Here is a 19758-nt window from a genome sequence, read left to right on the forward strand (position 1 = left end):
ACTCAAACATGGCAGGATCCTGGATCCTGGAGGCAGGAGCTGATGCAGAGGCCATGAAGAGGTGTTGCTTACCAGCTTGCTTCCCCTGCCTTGCTCAGCCTATGTTCTTATAGAACCCAGGACCACCAGCCTAGGGATGGCACCACCCACAATGGGCTGGGCCCTCCCCGCATTGATCAATAATTGAGAAAATGCCCCACAGCTGAGTCTCATGGGGGCATTTCCTCAACTTGGGCTCCCCTTTCCCTCTGATGAACTCTAGCTTGTGTTAAGTTGATAAGCAAAACCATCCAGTACAGTGTGGTTGAATATTTTGAGATCAGTCCATTGCAGTACCATCAGAATGTGGGAGGAATATTTTATGTAAGAATGACTAAACAGAACATTTCATTGCACAGCTAGAAGTCATGAATTGTAGGTACATATCTGCTGAGTCAGGTTGTGAGGCCAGTTTATTTAAAAAAAAAAAGAGTTTAGATCACTAGGAATTACAGTCTCAACAGTCACCCATGTTCCAACTGCTGGGCATCTAGCTTTTCATTGTAGATGCCATTGTCTGTTGTGACAATGAAGAAACTATCTCACTGACATGCTAGTTCATGGGGGTGAATTAGCTTTGTCAGGCTGGGATAGCTCAGCAGGACATAAAGCATCTAACCCAGCTCACACGTGTTTCCCTTTGTGGCATGGAGCTGGGTTTAAGTGACTACAAAAAGGTAAACATGTTAGCTTGGAGAGGTCAGTGCACAGGGGACTCAAGTGTGTTTTGGCAGCACTTACTGGAAGCTGCTTACAGAGTTCTCTTCATTGAGGTAGCTCAAATCTCTTAGTGCTGACTTGGTCTTACTTAGCCAGCCATCTTGATTTTTATAAAGAATTTCTCTTTACCACATACTCTCATTATCTTTACCAAAAAGCTCATTAGGCCCTCTGCTCTGCTTTGTCGTGTGTCTTAATGGAAGAGTCCTGGAAACCCAAGCGCAAAAGCTGGCTTTGTCTTTCATCTTGATTATTTTGGTTTACTTTGAAATTTATGTAAATTTTTTTGCTATAGCTATACTGATATCATGGGAAATGATGAATCCATTTAATACTCCAAAATTCAGTATTATGAAGTAATTCCAAGGAGATTCTTGGATGATTATACAACCTGATTGACCTATAAATTATAAATAGTTACTGAAGCTGATACACTATGCTTGTTACGCGCTATGGGTAAACCGTGAAGAAGGGCTAGTCTTTAAGGATTCAGTGGACCTGTGTGATGAAATACACAAATAACCACTTCCGTAACTGCTGTCAGGAAGATATGAGTGAGAGCACACTCTCCGCCTACAAAGGGGGCATACGAATACACTTCTGGAGAATTAGGAAACCCTGTTGAAAGAATTATTATCTCAGACAAGGTCTGGCAATTCCACAGTTTCTTATATATCTCCAAATTATCCGATCCCAGAACCCTAATTAGGAAGTAATTCAGGCTCTTGGACTCTCCTTTGCTGTGAACGCATTCACTGTTGAGACCTGCCTTGGGGAAGGAGTGCAGTCTCTCTGCTGGCATAGTGAAACAATATGGCTTTGAATCCCAGCTCTGTGATTTATTAGACAACTGACTCCAAGCAAGTTACTTAATTTCTCTGCATTTTACTTTCTTTCTCTGCATCATGAATATAACCAGAGCACTCAAAGAAGTGCTTTAAAGTAATGTTTCTTAGGGTGTTACACAGAGAGTGAAATGTCCTGGTACCCTTTGTAAGGCCCTGCAACGTCTACACTTAGACTTGTTTTCCTTTCCAGGACACTCCAATATGTGGGGCTACTTGGGTGATTCCAATCAAGAAATGGCAAAGTCAGTTCCTAGGTAGTAGCCAAACAAAGAAGTAAGTACCCAAAACCAAGTGTGGTCAATAGGGTCTGGCAGTGGGGACACAGGGCTACCATTTCAATATTGCCTGCAATATATTGATGCTAAATATGCATCCTACAAGTGGGAATGCAGTTGTTTCAGATCCTAACAATCCCTTGCATTGTCCCTCAGTCCATTTATGCCCCTTCCTCTTGGCCACTGTTGACTCCATCTTCTGTCAATTCCCTCTCAGACCTCTTGGCATGATTTGCCTTAGTGCTTGATTTAAAGGTTAAAAAAAATCAAGGCTTCCCCCACCCTCCTCCAGCCCCAATGCTTTACTTTTCTCACATTGCCTCTCCCAGACAATGCAATGACAATGGTTTTTAGAGTGACAATTAATCAGTCATTTAAAAACTTCCACTGTGCTCTGTATATTTGTCTTCTCTATAGAGGGCATTGCATTGTTTTAAAAAGTTATTTTTACCCAGCTCCTTCAATTCTACAGAGGTCACCAACTCGTTTTAAAAGATTTAGAGAAAAAAAATGGAGACACTTGTATTGTACATGGAAATATTTAAATATATGTTAAGAAACCCAAAACTCAAATAAACACCTGCTTTATCTTTCTACCTTAACACATAAAGTGTTGTAATGATTTGCACAGACTGGCTCCTGGGGGAAGTCTGTGCTTGACCTACAATGAACATCGACATCTGCTGTGTATGCTGGATGCTCTGGATAAACCATGATTCTCTTCTCACATCTTCTTTACTGAGTGGGCCAGTGCATGTGAGTGGACACAGGATTGGTACATCACACTTAGGATTCAGGGCACAAAGCCATGCTTGTTTGTGGGATGATGGGCCAGGAATATAGGTCTAAGCAGGCTCTGGACCTTGGTGTCATTTCAGCTGGATTTGAGTTTCTTCAGCATTAAGGAAAGGTCTAGATTTGGGAGGTATGTCTGAGCTTTGGGTGGACACTGTGCTAACTGTGTCAACAGTGTTAAACACTGTCTAACTGCTCTCCTATTTCCAGTCATAGATCTTTCATTCCCTACTGAGGGTGACCCGAGAGTGCTCCCCAACACATCAGCTTTCCTTAGATGATGGATTCAAGGAAATCAATACCAGCTCACAAGTATACACCAGTTGCTACCAGAGGACACGTCGGGTTCATTTGTGCTTTGGGAAGATGCACCTGCAGAGATTAAAAGATACTTGACCCCTATTCATGTGTTCAGAGTGGCTAAAAGAAAAAACAGTTTGCTACAGTTGAGCTGTGCATATGGGAAACAGAAAGGAGAAAGAGATTATTTCCTTCAAGGAATGTTTGTCCAAATACAGCAGCCCGAAGGACTCAAGTTTGGGACATGGAGAGGAGCGTATGGCTTGTGCAAATGATACCAGGTGAACGGGGGTGGGGGTACAACACACAACTGTGACACTCCCACGGAGGGGCTTAGGGTAGAAAGCCTCTCTTGACAACATACTTACTCTCCTTTCTTCTCTCCAAAGCTTCCGGCTGCTCCTACCAACACTTGCACTGCAGTCTGGGATAGAATCTCATTCCTGTACTGCCGTTGGTAGCTTGCCTGAAAGAAGTGTAGATTAAAATTATTACTTGCTGTGGACACAGTGATAATGCATTGCCTCCTTAATAGAAAAAAAAAATGATGCGTGAAAAAGAAGCGAAAGTCGCCAAACGACGTAGAGTACTTGCAAAAAGAATCTTTCTAGAGTCCGGGCCACTGTGCTAGCACAGCATAGAAGAATAAACCAACTGGAAACTGGAACTGCTGGGTTTCAACCAGGTCTCCAAAAGGTAGAGTTCTCTGGAAAATACCTCTGAGGTTGTTGCAAAGCTCTGTCCCATGGGTGAAATTCATTTAATAAGGTTGTTTAGAAATCCTGAAGGATTAAAATGATCTTGGCTTATCTTGATTTAGTTCCATGTTCCCGAATATTTCACAAGACAACTCTGTCGTCTCCTTTGTTTTAGACGAAACAGACGCCCTTTCACTATGTTTATTGGTGACTCCCCGAGCTCCGGGGACTATGTTTGAAGCTGTGGGAGCCACCACTGGGGTGCTGTACCCTACAGAAGGGAGCCCGTCCTGGTTGGGAGTCACTGTTTTAGACACATTTCTAAGCCGGGACATAGAATGCAATGGAAGGTTCCTGGGTCTCCAGTGGGTACTCTGTTTACAGCCATAGGCGAATATTACAGCACTTTTATTCTTGGAGGGTCCTAGAAAGAGAAATCAACTAACTGGAAGGTTGAGGGCTTAAAAGCTACTCTTGGGTCTGGGGAGGGAGTTCCATGGTGGGCGACTTGTCCAGCATCCCAGGGGCTGCACTCAATCCTCAGCGCTATTAGAGATGTGTCCATGGCAATGGGGATTCAACCCAGCAGCGGTCTTTTCCTTAAACAGCATTAAGGTACATATAAAGTATACAATTAAGGTATTGTTCTCAAAGTTAAAAATAGTAGTTTGTGGGGGGGAAAGAACTGAGAAAGTTTAAAATAATATGGACACCATTAAATCTTAGAAAATGTTAATGGAACAGAAAATATTAATGGTTAGAGATTTAAAAAAATCTAAATATTTAAATGGTCATTCTCACCAAATAAATAATAGAAAACAATTGATTTTAGAAAGCAGCTCTTGCTGAATTAATTAGCCAACATATGTTTTGCTTTGTAAGAAGTCTAGTCCAATCTACTTTTGACAGATGCAAAAGGCAACTTTTTCAAGATAATATTAGAGACACAGATTTATCTGAATCTGAAGCTTTGCTTCTCATCACCACTACAATGTGCCACAGTCCCTACACCACACCTCCTTTTCTAATGTCCCACAGTTGAGAAGATAGATACTCTTTCCAATAACCAGAACTGGCTGAGATCTCCGTGACAAAGCTTTGAAGACTGTGATAGGCCAGGCACTCCTACTGTCAGCCTCAGACTAGAGAGTACAGAAGGGAGATTGGTCACACAGCAATCAACGTGCTAAGATGGCTAAGGGAGAGATTGGCTACCACCCCGTGAGATTTCTTTTTGAAGAAAACACAGCACAGAAGCACAATATCACAAATCAGGGGGTGTATCTGCAGTAATCAGACATTTGTGGGAAGAAATCAAGAAAGTACAGGGGCTGCTGATTGTAAAAAGAAAAGTGTAGATTGGGATAAATGACAGGAACTGTCTTCCATGCAGTCATCTTGTCTCTCTCATGAGGAGACTGAGGAGTAGACAGATCAACGTCTGTGTCACACACAATAGTAACAAAAGCAAGACTTTTAGTAGAGTCATTTGCATTTGTTTTGGGAGTTTGAGAATACAGTGTTTTCTTGAAATCAATAAAAAATGTAAGTGACGTAAAGCCATGCCACAAAAATATTCTGAACTCCCATGAAATAAAAATAAGTCTGCAAACATTTAAGTGGGTAAAGAAGCTATAATTAATTTCATAAATATGTATCACCATGTCTCACTCCATTTTCATATGAACATGTCACTAACTGGATGCATCTCTTTTATTTTAAGTCTGAAGAATCTTTAGAAACGAAATGATCAAATGAGTTTTGTACATTAGGAACATGAGCTACCAGGTCATGTCAAACTTGTTCCAAACACTGCCTTGAGCTATGTGCTGTTGCTGATGGCTATAAATGTGATTTACCACAAACTAGTAGACTTCCTTAGAACATTAGGAGGTGTGTGCGTGTGTGTGTGTGTGTGTGTGTGTGTGTGTGTGTTTGTGTGTGTGTGTAATTTTATTAACTTGATTGCAGGGTACTCAAGTATGAATTCTGTAGATGGTATCATTTTGCAATGTCAAAAAAAATTTGGGCACACTTAACTACTAAATCATTGGGAGGTAAAATATAAAGATATTCTTGGTTGGAAATGTTGAAAATATCAGTGGCAAATATAATATCAATGTTTTGAAGACTGTGTATTTAGTAAGGTATACCTATAGGAAGTTGTTTACAAAGTAACTAATAAAAATTATCATGAGGGAAAATATAAAACTAAAGATTGGAAATTATGATCTCAACTTTTGGTATAGGGTCTCATATGCTATTTTCTTCTCTAAGAATAAAATTATAGGAAGACTGAGAAAAAAGAAACAGCAATATATTAGCATGAAAAATTATTAATAATTTTTTTCTTAAAATAAAATTTAATTATACAATCTATAAAAGACATCAGTAAATCAAATGGCATACAGTATTTGAACTCTTGAAAAGTGTGTGAGTGTGTGTGTGGGTGTGTACATGCATGAAGGTTGTGTGACAACAGGGACAGGGCAGGAAACAGATTGTGGTGGTAGCTGTGAGACAGAAGACTGATGACAAAAATTGTGTGGTAAGCACACTTGGAGAAGCTGAGCCGCATAGCAAAGATGAGTGAGCAATGAAGAAAATAAAGCATGCCTGCATATGGGTGAACAGGGCAAGTGCACCAAGGAGACATTAAGCAAACTGAGGTGGATGCTGCAGCATGGACTTTCAGGAGATGGTCTGAGGATGCTGTTTCTTTAAGAGAGGAGTGGATGGCCGCTCTTCCTGTAATGGGGAAGGCTGAGCTGAGCATTTGAAGAAGCAGTTTGAACATAGTCTGCCATCCCAATTTCAAGATAGCATCTACCATGTGTGGCATATTCGGATAGATTTAGATTCTACATTTGCATAAGTGGCTGATGTTTTCACAATGTGGTAGTCAAGCTCCACTTTAAAGATTTTTCCATTGCACTAAAATGTTTCGATCTGGGGACTTACACATAAAAAGTGGAAAAGGGATTTCTCTTTCCTGAGCCCTGTAATAGACGGCATGCAGTTTCTGCTATTCTCCCACACTCTTTCAGAACTAGAGACTAATTTCAACCTCCTTTCCTGATTCCTCAATCAAAGGAAATAGTCAGTCACCACAGCTGAAAGAAGACAAGCATGGTGCTGGCCTAACCATCTAGTATTGGGTGAGCACCAGTCCCATTTCCAAATCCTTTCTACTCTGCTCTCTATCTTGTCCCACTTTCCTGTTGTCCCCATTTAATCCATCTTTTCTGCTGGTTGATAGTTAAGACAGGGCACATCCCTGTCCCTACTTTATAAGCTGCTCAGAGGTAGCTCCAGGGAAGATCTCTGATGACAGCCTATGCTCCATTTACCTCAGGGACCATGGGCTCCTGGAGCAGCAGATTTCAAAGAGATGGGATAGCTGGCTAAAAAAATGAAATAAAACAAAGACAAAAACCTTTCCCTCCTGCTCACATTACAGTGTTCGAGGACAGTCTTGCCCTACAGGTGGTAACACTTAATTTGGTGTGACAAGTGTGAAGTCTGCAGGTGGGAATCAGCTCCTGGCAGCCAAGTCCTTCATCCGCTATGGGACTCGCTCTGGTGCTTCAAAGTACTTAGGTTCTTGAGGAAGTGAAGCTTAAGAGAACATGTCTGCCCTGATTGCTGCGGAAGAGAGAAAACTCTCAGCTTACAGATTTCCCGTTTCCCAAGCAGGATGAGTGAGCAGAAGGCTTGGAATCCTGCAAGGCTGCAACCTTTGAAAAGCATGGATTGTCTTGCCTTCTAGGAGGATGAGCAGGGTTGCTGTGTCACAGTGTGTGCTCAAGATCCTGACCTGCGCAGAAAGCTGAAACTAGGTGAAAAGCGGTTGCCCAGAACCTTGTATGTGGCTGCACCACTGCGCTTCTCTATTTTTAACTGAGATTTGGATGAAAGCACAGTCGCTTCTATCTGTATTTATTTCAAATATTTGGTGGAAATCTTTGAAAAATAATTGGATTGGAATCAGAGACGGTAGCACCATGGAACCAGTTATTTTAAACACAGATGAAGGCTGTCATCTGCATCTGTGAAATTGTAAAACTATAAACACTTTTAAAAGTTTTTTTGAGATTTCCTTCCTTCTCTTCTCTTTCCTTCCTTCCTTTCCATTTTCCTTCCTTTTCTTCACTCCCTCACTCTGTCTTTCACTTCCCTTTTTCTAGCCGCCCTCCCCCCGTCTCTCTCTGTCTCTCTCTCTGAATTTCCCCCCAAACATTGGTACTTTGTACTAGTCTTTGTACTAGCGTGTGTTCTTTGAGTTGTGTAGGTGGAAGTAACCAAACATATCGAGCAAGGGAAAAACTGTTCGGTACAGTTGGGGTCCCAGCATTTCTAAAGGGGCATAGAGGAGCACTGACTATCTGTGCTGACAGGAGACGCCTGTTGGTCAGCTCCATGGCTTCAATGTTGAGGGTCTCATCTATTTCCTTATTGCAGTCTGGACATTTCACCTTCTGATGCTCAGTTGTTTCTTCTTGGCTCAACTAATAAAACAAACAAAAAGAAGTTATATATATATATATATATATATATATATTGTTTAGAGCAAAAAACAATCTACAATCTCACAGTAGCTTTTTTTTAATGACAGAAAATCTGATAGATATATAAAAACATCCAATTCCTCCTACCTGCTCAAATGTTCTATTTGCTCAGTTCTATGGGAGATTAAAAAAAAATTGACATGTGGTAGGGGAAGGAGTTATACTTTTCCCTCTCTGTGGAATTATAATGTATTTATAGAAGCTATCACACATACAGTCACACTTTGAGCTACTGGTTCTGTGTGGTTCCCTGACAGCCTCAGCATTGCCGGTTGGAAATGTGCGTTCTCTCATCACCCACTGTATCAGAACTGGGAGCGATGGGTAGCAATCACTGTATTTGAGGCCCTTAGAGTGTGATGACTACTGGCTTAAATGAAACATTTATGGCAGAAAAAAAAAGGACTTTTATTAAAGACATGCAAATGTGGAAAATTTGCCAGTGAGGAAAACTGAACCTTAGAGAAAAATCATTCACTCAAGATGACAGACACATCAAGGGACACAAATGCAGGCCTATAATTCCATCTTCTGAGGGAGACTAAGGCAAGAGGGTTGCTTCTCCAGGCTTGCATGGGGTACAGGATGTGTACAGATGGCCCGCCTGTGTGAGTTAGTTTGGGATGCAGCTTTGTTTTAGAGTGCTTGCCTAGTGCAAGGCTCCAGGTTCTGTTCTCCACTCAACACAAAAGCAATTATTCAAAAGCTAGAGTGTGAAGCTGAGGCCCTGTCTATAGCATAGTAATTACCCTAGGACTGCACTGTAAAGACGACAGTGCCAACACTCGATCATCCAATTCTAAAACTAATCAAGTGATGAGAGTAGTGGCCTGGATACCGCCTTGTGACCAGGTGGGAAGTGGAGTGGAAAATGGCTGGTGCCACAATGTGCGTCGGACTCTGCAGAGTGGGAGTGGGGAGCTCCATGGCGTTCCAGATCGCCCTGAATCAGACAGGTCAGCAAAATGCCCTAATCTGAGACCAGGGGAACCGAAGACACCTTTTCTTTATCTAAGCAGAAATCTCAGTTGGATTCCTGGGCAGAGCTGGGTTCTGAGTCCCTAGTTATATCTTTAAGCACAGCTTATGGATATGAAATGGATTTGGGATCCGACTTCACAGAGACCAAACATCTGCTCTCCTCAGATGTGCCCTCCTTCACATAATGTGATGTGGAGAAGACCACAAGGAAAACCAAGATGGCCCAGGGCATGCGAAGAGAAGAACAGCCTTGGGAAGACCCAGGAATATTTACCACTTCCTTCATGGCAGCTATGACTCGGGGCTATGGTGAATACTACTGTTTTTTGTTTGTTTGTTTGTTTGTTTGTTTGTTTTTGTTTTGTTTTGTTTTGTTGTTTTTTGGTGTCAGGTTCTCTTGTAGCCCAGGCTTATATCCTGAGTGTTTAAAAATGATTAAATCTGATCTGAGACATTTTAAAGTATATCTCAGATATAGAAAAGGCTATTTCACTCACAGATAAACCTTTGATGCTGACCTTGCCTCTATATAGTTGCATCTATATAAAATGCAACTAAACATACACTAAACTGTATAGTTATTAACAAACATAATCACCTCAATGAATGAGGAATGAATAAGTGACCATAAGGCTATTCTCTCTCCTATTTTTGGTTGTGAGCCTAGCCTTTAACAGCTGAGCCATCTTTCCAGCCCCCATTTTCACTCCTAATCTTGGGAAAAGAGGACATTTTTGGAGGCAGTGCCAATACTACTACTCTGTCTTTTTAATTTACATGTATGTCTTATGTACTCAGATGGGTTGTGACTTCTACTCTGTCACACAACAACCACAGTGTTAAGGTGTTCTCCTTACTATTACAGAAGATAAGGAGTGACCAACATTCCTCTCCGTGGATTAAAATTATTAACATTCTAAATTTGAATTAATACCTATGATTTGATCAATATTTATGGCATTCACATTTATTCTAGTGGAATAAGGAGCTATTGTATGCCTACCGCATATGGATTTTGAAGTACAATTGCCTTCTCAACCATGTTCCAGTCAGCATTAGCAAGGTCTTTGTCAAATTTCAGTGCCATGGCTGTAGATTTGGTTAGCTCTTGAAAGTGTTGGAATGTATAATAAACAGATTTATACTTTGTTGATGTGACATCACGAAGACCTTAGGGAAAAGAGCACATTTTGCAAACGAAAGAAAGATAATTTTGATATGAATTCTAAATTATCCTTTTGTTCTCTACAAACATTAATCATTTGTGGTGTGTGTGTGCAAGTACACTTGTCCTGAGTGGTTGTATGTGGAGGCTAGAGGTTCGTGTTGAGATGCCTTTTTCTTCTTTTAAAATATATTTTATTAATTTATTTATATTACATCTCAATGGTTATCCCATCCCTTGTATCCTCCCATTCCTCCCTGCCTCCCATTTTCCCCTTACTCCCCTCCCCTATGACTGTGACTAAGGGGGGCCTCCTCCTCCGTGTATATGCTCATAGGGCTTTTTTCAGTCACTCCTTCTGATTTTTTGATGCAGGGTCTCTCACTGAAGCAGGAGCTTGCTGTCTGGGCTACAGTGTCTGGTCGGTGAGCTCCTGGGGTCTGCCTGTCTGTGCATCCCTGTGATAGCGTTATAGGTGCATCTGTAACGTCTGGCTTTTTTTGGGGGGGGGCTGGGTTCTAGAGATCCATATTCACACCTTCATACTTAGGCAGCACACACTTTTTCCATTGATCTATCTTTCAACCCTACCACTTAGTGTGTTTAAACATTAAAGACTCTACATAAATTCTTTAATGGTAAAAATGCTAGCACTTCAAAGTTTTTGTACTTGCAGACTCCTTTTGAGATCCAACTGTAAGAGCAATAGTGAATATTTATTGAATGCTTACTATATGCTATGGGCAGATGACTCAGCATTTTGTATGCACTAGTCTTTATCTACTGCTTATCTTATTTTATAACTCTATTTTCTTTATTCACTTACTTTTTTACTTACTTACATACAGGGTGAGTCTTTCCTCCCACTTTTATAGGTGAGGAAAAACTACTGTTCGCAACCTGATTTTCTCTTTTGAGCTTGCGTTACAATTTATGCTACTGGCTCCCTCATTTCTCAGGCATTCACAGTGGAGTTCTTGGGACTCAGCTTCCATAAACACACGGGCAAACCACATGTCAGATGAGTTGCCTGCCTGGTTGTCTGAGGCTCAAATCCTTCTACTCCTTTCTGTCTTTGAACACACACACACAGTCCCCAGTTTCCTCGGGAAAGCAGCACTTGTCCTCTTCCCTACTTTATTTTTTATATGGTTTGTTCATGTTAGTGTATCTGTGAATTTCATGAATTCACTGGACTTGTTACTGCTTGTTTTTTCCCTTATTCCAATGTAAACTCTGCTAGCTCAGAGACGTTACCTGTCTCCAGAATGTAATACTTCTTACAATTGTGTACAGTATCTAGAACATTCTTATGAAAAAGTTTATTGATAATTGAATGAGCTTACACTACTGTTTAAATATACTAGGTTAAGATAAAGAAATCTTTTAAAGTAAGTTTATTAGCCTGAATAATTTATACATTTTTATACAGTGGTTCAATTTCCTCTTCAATTAGAAAGCACTGACTTATATTTAGATGGATATTTTCTTGTTAGTGCTTCTTAGACTATTTGGAATAATTTTTTTATTCTCTCACCATAGTAAACAGTAGGGCTTACCTAGTTTAGTAACTGCCGTTGGCAAAATAAATCTATTGATAATCAGGGTAATTAAGCATACTGAAACTCCATGAAATAATATCTAGAATTGAAAAAATACATCAAATAAGTATCAGGGTAATTTGTTGCAATATATTCTGTATTATAAATTGGACTAGGATGCCAAAAGATGATTGTAGTAAGTTAAAAAAAATTAGATGTCAGGAAAGAAAAAAGGGACCTGAGGACTCACTATATTCCTGCACACATGCATCTTCAGTCATCTTTAAGAAAAGAAAACATTTCAGGACTGTGGCTTCCCTCGAGGTCTACAGAGCTTTATGAAATAATTTTGCCTTAACATGCCATAAAACATGCATTCTAAAACATTGTTGGAACACTACTTACATGGCTTTTTTCTTCCTAGCAGTATTAAAGGGTAGCCCTATAAAGTGATACAAGGAGATAGAGCCAACTATTAGCCAATTATCTCCTGAAATGACTCGATCCTATAATAAATAAATTTTTAAAAAACCCAAATGCATGTTTTGCAATAGCAGCTGTTTAAAATGACTTATAGTTTTTACTGCATCGTCATCTGAAACCTGTTAGACCTGTGAAGGAGGTTGGGGGTCTCTGAGCTGGTAGGCGGATGAAAGTCATGTGATTTTCCTTGCCAGTCTTGCAGGCTCTTGGCTCAAAGCCTTGCTTGGGTCCTGTCTCTTGGCTCTCTCTCTAGATTAGTTCACAACGTTCTCAGAATAAACAAAACAAGACTCCTTCCACCAGGGAAGCCATATGAGGATCACATTACAAAATCAACACCGAACAACACTTTCATTGAATACCCAAATTAAAAAAAAAAAAAGCAACAAAACATAGCTTTCTTTACTTGAGATTTTTCCCTCTCGGTACTAAGAGAATCGTCCGAGTAGGCAAACAGGAGGGCCATGTTTATGTTCGGTGTCCCTTTCATCTCACTCCAGACCATGATGAACGCCCAGCGCCAGCTGAACCCGTGACCAAGTCGAGACAAGAAGGGGCTCATTAGTAGAAAGACCAAAAGTCTGGAAGACAGAATGAGTTTTTAAGTTATTTTTGTGATATAAATGCCTGTTTTATTGTGTTGTATTTCCAACGAGCCATCATTCATACACTGTTGTCATGGCTCCAAGGGAGACCTGTGTTAGAGAGACACACACGCATAAAGAGTGACTGGTTACTTCCTTGCACTGATGAGTGGTCAGACAACTTCACATCATGAGTGGACAGTGCTTCCACAGACATTCTGTAAGGTAAAGGCCACAGTAAGAAGTGGTAAACAGAAAATGAGGGGAGGCGCCATTCCTTTTTTTTTTCTTTGCATAGTTTCATTGCACACTTTGTCCGCATTGCTCAGTTCCTTTCCATTCTCCATGTCATTCCCAACTGCTAAACCATTTTTTATGATAATTTGGGATAAATGTTTAGAACTAATGGGTTGATCTCAACAAGCTAATTATCCTAGACAGAAGTAGAAAGTTAACTATTCCAGTGACAGGTAACTGTGAGACTTTGGTTATGGCCGATTTTCTCAGTGTATTTCATCTTCTTTTGATGTAGGCTCTCCTGTCTCTTAAGACTGGAAAGGGGGACTGCAACATTATTGGGGGGCTATTTACAAGGAGGGTTTTATTCTAGTTTCTTAAAGAGTGCTTTCCATTTATGGTCGTGAATTCAAAGAAATGTTAACATAATATTGAGCAAAATTACAAAATACAATTTTTATTGTTAGGTAAAGTTGCTGAAACCTTGTACAAAGATAAAAATACTAGATGAAATATTCCATATAACAATAGTAGCTGCATTTTAGTAATCTTAGTAGATTATGAAGTTTTTTTTATTTTTGGAAATTTTGCAAAACATTTGCATGGCTCTAAAATTCATTTAAACTCTGAGAAAACTCCCGGGTGTTACTTTGCCAATGGTCACTTGAGAAGTTTAAGACAACTAAGTGTTCCGTCTGCCATATGAAATGATTTTGTTATTTTAGAGAATAATCTTCAAAAAAACTTTTTACAAACAAAATTTGCATGGTATTCTTACCTTAAAACAATCAGTGTGAAGTAGATGTTTAATGAATAATATATATCAGAAAATGATATATATAAATAAGTCTGTGCAGGGATTAACAGTCCAATGAAAGTGAACACCATAAGGAAACCAATAAAGGACAGACAGTTCCAGAATCTGCATTTTTGAGAGGAATGAAATGTTACAGTTAACTTACATGTTTATTATAAAGCTTAACTACATAACACATTATGCAATTACCAATAAAATAAAAGTAAATGAGGCATTTATGAACAATCAATATGGATTAAAGAGAACTGTGAAGGAAAGAATGCTAATGCAAATAAATATGTAATTCTAAAGTAATTTAAATAAGTTTATTTGTGTAAATTAGTAACATTCTTTTTTTCACTGAGTCTGAAAGAAATATTTAGGTTGCAGTTAATTGCCACATAGCATAACAACACAGTAACTGAACATCCAGACACCATGGTTCACATAACTTGCAAGTACTGATAGTAAAAATTTAAGTCCTAAAGTTACTTCTTGATACTAAAATGTTAAGTGATCATGGTGAAAATGGTAGAAATTAGTACAGAAGTGTCAGGGAACAAAAACCACAAGTTTACCATGAAAACATCTCAGTTCCTGGTAATGGAGTCAAAGGGTTGTACAGTTGTTACAATGGTCTAGAAAAGGAAGAACTGAGTCTCTAATAAGATGGATGACCCTGGTGACAGGGTCAAGGATTTGGCAGAGGAGTTGCAGGGTTGTGAGAAAGGGAAGACCAGAGAGAATAAAGGGAAAAAAAAAAAGAAAAAGAAAAGAGAAGAAGATGGGAATTGGAGCTGCCGTCTCTCTCAACAGTAGAGTGGACCCCATTGGGCTGTTGAAGTAAGCAGTAGGGCTTACCACACCGCTCTTAGATTGCTACCACAGTTAAGAATAGAGCCTGGTGCACGTTATATTTTGAATAGATTTCTGGCATTGTGATTATACAGTAATTATTAATGTGTCTGTGAGAGGGAGTGGCTTAGGTAGAATGGTAGACAGTACATGGGGGGAGGGGAGAAGGATTGGCAACAGAAAGTCAGCAGAGTTTCTGCTTATCAGCACCACTAGGAATAGTGGTAGAGTAATGCCGGCCAGAGTCATAGAGATATGGCAGCCAAAATCTTCCCTAAAAGTGATGTGAATTCATGGGGGAAATAGACCCAAGGGGAACTCAAGACTAGGTGACCTGTTTTGTCAAGAATTGTGCAGCAATAGATATTACAGAGAAATGAGTGGGATGGTTTACATGTCAGTGTCTTACTCAAACCATTTGGCTATAACTACAGTTGTAATTTCATAGCTTCTAGCTTACTGAAACAAAGTGAAAACGGAATAGCCACTCACTCGAGGAGAAATGCTTCAACTCCTGGTTTAAAACTTGTAGAATTTAGAAAAAGTCCGATGATGGCCAGAGTAAATATTCCAGACATCCCAACTAGCTCACCTAGTTTTAGAATGAACAACGACAAAAGGATCAACTACTGGGTGTGAAAATATCGGATATCGTGGCTTCATAGAGAAGTTACCCAGCTCAGTTTCACTAGAGAACACTACATACTCATAGTTTCCTTCAACAGATCTACACCCTACTGTGTAGTAAAATATGAGATGCACACATCCATGCATTAACTTGACTTCATATCATTGGCAGTTTGAAAATCTCTTCTCCTATCACAGTAAAGCTGAGCATCCTCCACAGACCTTCTGTTCAAAGGAACTCTGGATGGGTGAATCAAAAAAAAATGACCTGGTGAATTCTATAAGGACCACTTCATACACCTTTTATTTGGGAAATGCAAGAGTTGTATTTCCGGTAGAAATAAGGAACTGAGGACAAAAAGGCCCCAATATAGATCTCCCCCTGTATACTTTTTTATTGGTGCATTTCATATAGAAGAACTGAGAAATATACAAGTCTGTTAATGGGTATTTTTAAAAGTCAAAGTATTCTTGTAAATGGATAATTATGTAGTACAACACCACAAGAAGATTCATAATCCCACTTCTAAGACTGCAAGTCTAACTGTAAAGAATTTTTGGGAAGCTAGGTGTGGTGATGCCCACATGTAATCCCAGCAATTGGGAGTCAGAGGCAGGGGCAGAGAAAGAGGAACTCTGTGAGTCCAAAGCCAACCTGCCCTGCAAAGCGTGTTCCAGGTCAGCTACATCTACACAGTGAGCTCCTGCTTCAAACCCAAAACCCAAAGAAAAATACAGGAAGAAGGGCAATAAACGTAATTTATTTTAGACAGAACATTAAAATTGTTCATAAAGAAATAATTGGTAAGCTTTAGACCAAGGGATGAGAACCAAGACACAGACACGAGCATCTACACACATTCACTGAACGCTTTAAATTAATTAATTAATTCACTTTACACTGTGGCTCCCTCCTTTTTTTTTCTCTCAGTTCCATCCTCCTTCTTCCCCCTCCCTCCTCCCTTACTCCTCAGAAAAGGGGACTCCTTCCCCCAGCATATCAAGTCACACCAGGACTGACCACATCTTCTTCCACCGTGGCCTGGTGAGGCAGTCCCACCAGGGGTAAGTAATAAAAAAAGCAGGCAACTCAGTCCATGCCTGAGGTAGTCTTCACTCTCCCCACCAGGAGACCTACACGAAGACCTAGCTGCCCGTCGGCTACATCTGTGTAGGGGGCCTGGGTCCAGTCCGTACATGGCCCTTGGTTGGTGCCTCAGTCTGTCTTGAGCCTCTGTGACAAGCTGGAGACCCACAACAGGGTAGGATCTTGGGAGGATATGGGGGTGACTAGCTGAGACAGCTGGAAGCAGGGGTCACGGAGGCTGAAGAGGCCACTCTCTGACGAAACAGGACAACTATTGGAGGCAGGAGAGCTCCACCCCACTCACAACACCTTTGATCCCACATGTGCAAGATGCGCAGGGATAAAAATAGAGCAGAGATTGAGGGAATGTCCAGTCAGTGCCTGGCTCAACCCTTAGGAGTGAGCCAGCCTCTGACACGATTAACAATACTCTGGCATACTTGCAGACAGGAATCTATCCGTTATCCTCTGACAGGCTTTCCCCTGCAGCCCTTTGAAACAGATGCTGAGACTCACAGCCCAACATTAGGCAAAGCATAGGAAGTCTAGTAATCTACTTATTTTTAAAGTTAAGAAATACTGTGGATTTACCACTCTTAATTAATTTTCTCACAATACATATTTGGCTCAGTTCTGGGCCACTCTGTCTATTTTATATACGTAGGATTTTTTGTTGTTGTTGTTTCAAAAGCTACATTTTAACTGCTATAGACTTATTGAATGCTCTGATATTTGTCTAATAAATATTCACATAAAGCACTTACTTATTTTAGAAGTTCTAGACAGAAGTTTTTCTCTGTTGCAACTTATTCAAATTCCGTAGATTTCAGTAGCATTTGTATTTTTCTGTGTAGACCCAGGATTCCTAAGTTTATAAATTTCCTTGATAGTTTATAAATTTTTGCCAATTTAAAATCTTCAGAATTTTCATATACAGAGGGTCTAGAGCAGTGTTTCTCAACCTGTGAGTCACACCCTTTTGGGGGATTGTAGACCAGACATCCTACACATTATGTATTTACATGATGATTCATAATAGTACCAAAATTACAGTTAAGTAGCAGCGAAATAAAGTTATACTTGAGCCTCACCACAACATGAGGAACTGTATTAAAGGGTTGGAGCATTAGAAATATTGAGAACAGATGATTTAGATTTAGAGTCTGATTTAGAGTCTCTGCAAAGGATTTACAGTCTGTCTGGTAAGTAAGTTTCTTTCTATATAATGTAAGACAAGCGTGTAATGCCAGGCACAGTGGTGCATGCCTGTAATCTGAGAACTCAGAGAGGCAGAGGCAGGCGGATCTCTGTCAGTTTGAGGCCAGCCTTGTCTACAAAGTGTGCAAAGGACAGCCAAGGCTTCACAGAGAAACCATGTATCAAAAAGCCAGATCTAAACCAAACCAAATCAAACCAAGACAAGCATTTAACTCGCTTTTATACTCTTAATTTTTGTGTGCAATTGGTTATATAATGATTTCTTTGGAAAAGACAAAATGAACTATGATTACAACTGTGGTTATGTTAAATTCCTCTTGTTTTAGAATAGTATTTGCTTCCTATATCTGGCTACATTGTTCTCCGTGTAGAGGTATTCACATTTTTTACGTTTTTGATAGTATTATTTGAATAAAAATATTCTGCTTGGGAGAAAAATCACAAACTATTTCATAGCTATCTGTTTTCTGAGGGTTTTTTTTAAAATTGTCACTTCTATTAATTTAATGTAAAGCATAGACCCTCCCACTTACAAATATAAAAGATGAGGTATAGAACTGAAAAGATGAGAGTGATGTGATTGACATCATCACCAAAAATGGTAGACATCCATAGCTGAATCAGCTTTGTACTTAGGATCCCAAACAAGAAGCTTTCAATAACATGCGAGCAGGCTGTAGTCATGATATGACGGGCTACAAGAAAAGAGAGAAATGAAAACTGTTAATAGGACTCACCTGGTTTCATATTAAATGATGCTCTAAGCAACTTTTCTTTTTGCCATTATTAAAATTAGCTCAGTTGTAATGAACACCAGAGTACAGATGCCCCTTCAAAACACTGAGTTTACTGGACTATGTGTTCATCCTCTTTGTAGTTCCTTAAGAACCCTTCACACCATTTTGCTATGGCTGGGTTAATTTACACCAGCCACCGCTGGTGTGCCTTGTTTTCACATGATTACCGACATTTGTTAAGTATTTTATTTAATTTTTTTCTAAGTAGATAAGCATAACTTGCACAGTCTGGGTAATGTTACTTGTATGGAGGGTATGGAGGGAGAAAGAGGAAATGATATAATTATAATATAATCTCAAAAATAAAAGAAATAAGTTTTGAAATTATTATTTTAAGTCAAAATATGTTTTAGTTACATATAAGTCTATGCATCATGTGTATCCTGGTGCAGCGGGAGGTCAGAAGAGAGTGTTGGATCTCCTGAAACTAGAGTTAAAAATGGTAGTGAGAAAACATGTGAGTACTAGGGATAAAACCTAGGTCCTCTGGAAGAACAGGCAGTATTCTTAACCATGGAGACATCTCTCCAGTCCCAAGCCCTGTATTTCTTTATTTTTCATAAATATCATTTATATTATTTCTTTTACTTTTGAGGTTAAAATTACATCATGTTCTCCTCTTTTCTCCCATCACACCTTCCATACAAGATTTATTGCCTGTATGGTTTGTTATTTCCATAAAAATTGATGACATTAATGGCTATTTTTATATGCCTAATGTTCATCTGTATGTCTTCCTTAGAGAAATATTTGCTCAGCTCTGTCTTAGTCATTGTTCTATTTCTGTGAAGAGACCTTGGCAACTTATAAAAGAAATCATTTAATTGGGGTCTGCTTACAGCTTACACTTTCAGAAACTAGTTCATAGCCATCGTGGAGGGGAGTATGGTGGCAGGCAGGCAGGCTGGAGCAGTAGCTCAGAGCTTACAGCCTCATCTCAGGGAGGAGAGAGAGAGAGAGAGAGAGAGAGAGAGAGAGAGAGAGAGAGAGAGAGAGAGAGAGAGAGAGAGAGAGAGAGATTGATCTTGGCATGGGGTTTAAAACCTCAAAGCCTACTCCCAGTGACACACCTCCTACAACAAACCTGCCCACTGACTGGGACTAAGCATTCAAATATATAAACCCATGGGGCCCATGCTCATTC

General features: G+C 39.8%; 1 protein-coding gene across 1 annotated transcript in view; it reads right to left on the reverse strand.

Annotated features, from left to right (window-relative positions):
- The window catches only part of SLC9C1 (solute carrier family 9 member C1), a 61304-nt gene that overhangs the window by 26986 nt on the left and 14560 nt on the right, over positions 1-19758 (reverse strand). The window contains exons 7-14 of the mRNA XM_084802369.1: positions 18351-18512; positions 15378-15477; positions 14013-14156; positions 12820-12994; positions 11949-12030; positions 10228-10394; positions 8058-8183; positions 3346-3443 (exon numbers count right to left, since the gene is read on the reverse strand). Coding sequence (XP_084658495.1) covers positions 3346-3443; positions 8058-8183; positions 10228-10394; positions 11949-12030; positions 12820-12994; positions 14013-14156; positions 15378-15477; positions 18351-18512 — 1054 coding nt within the window. The remainder of the gene's footprint in view (positions 1-3345; positions 3444-8057; positions 8184-10227; positions 10395-11948; positions 12031-12819; positions 12995-14012; positions 14157-15377; positions 15478-18350; positions 18513-19758) is intronic.

Source organism: Acomys minous (genome assembly GCF_964271855.1).
Source record: "Acomys minous genome assembly, chromosome: 11".
Classification (NCBI taxonomy): domain Eukaryota; kingdom Metazoa; phylum Chordata; class Mammalia; order Rodentia; family Muridae; genus Acomys; species Acomys minous.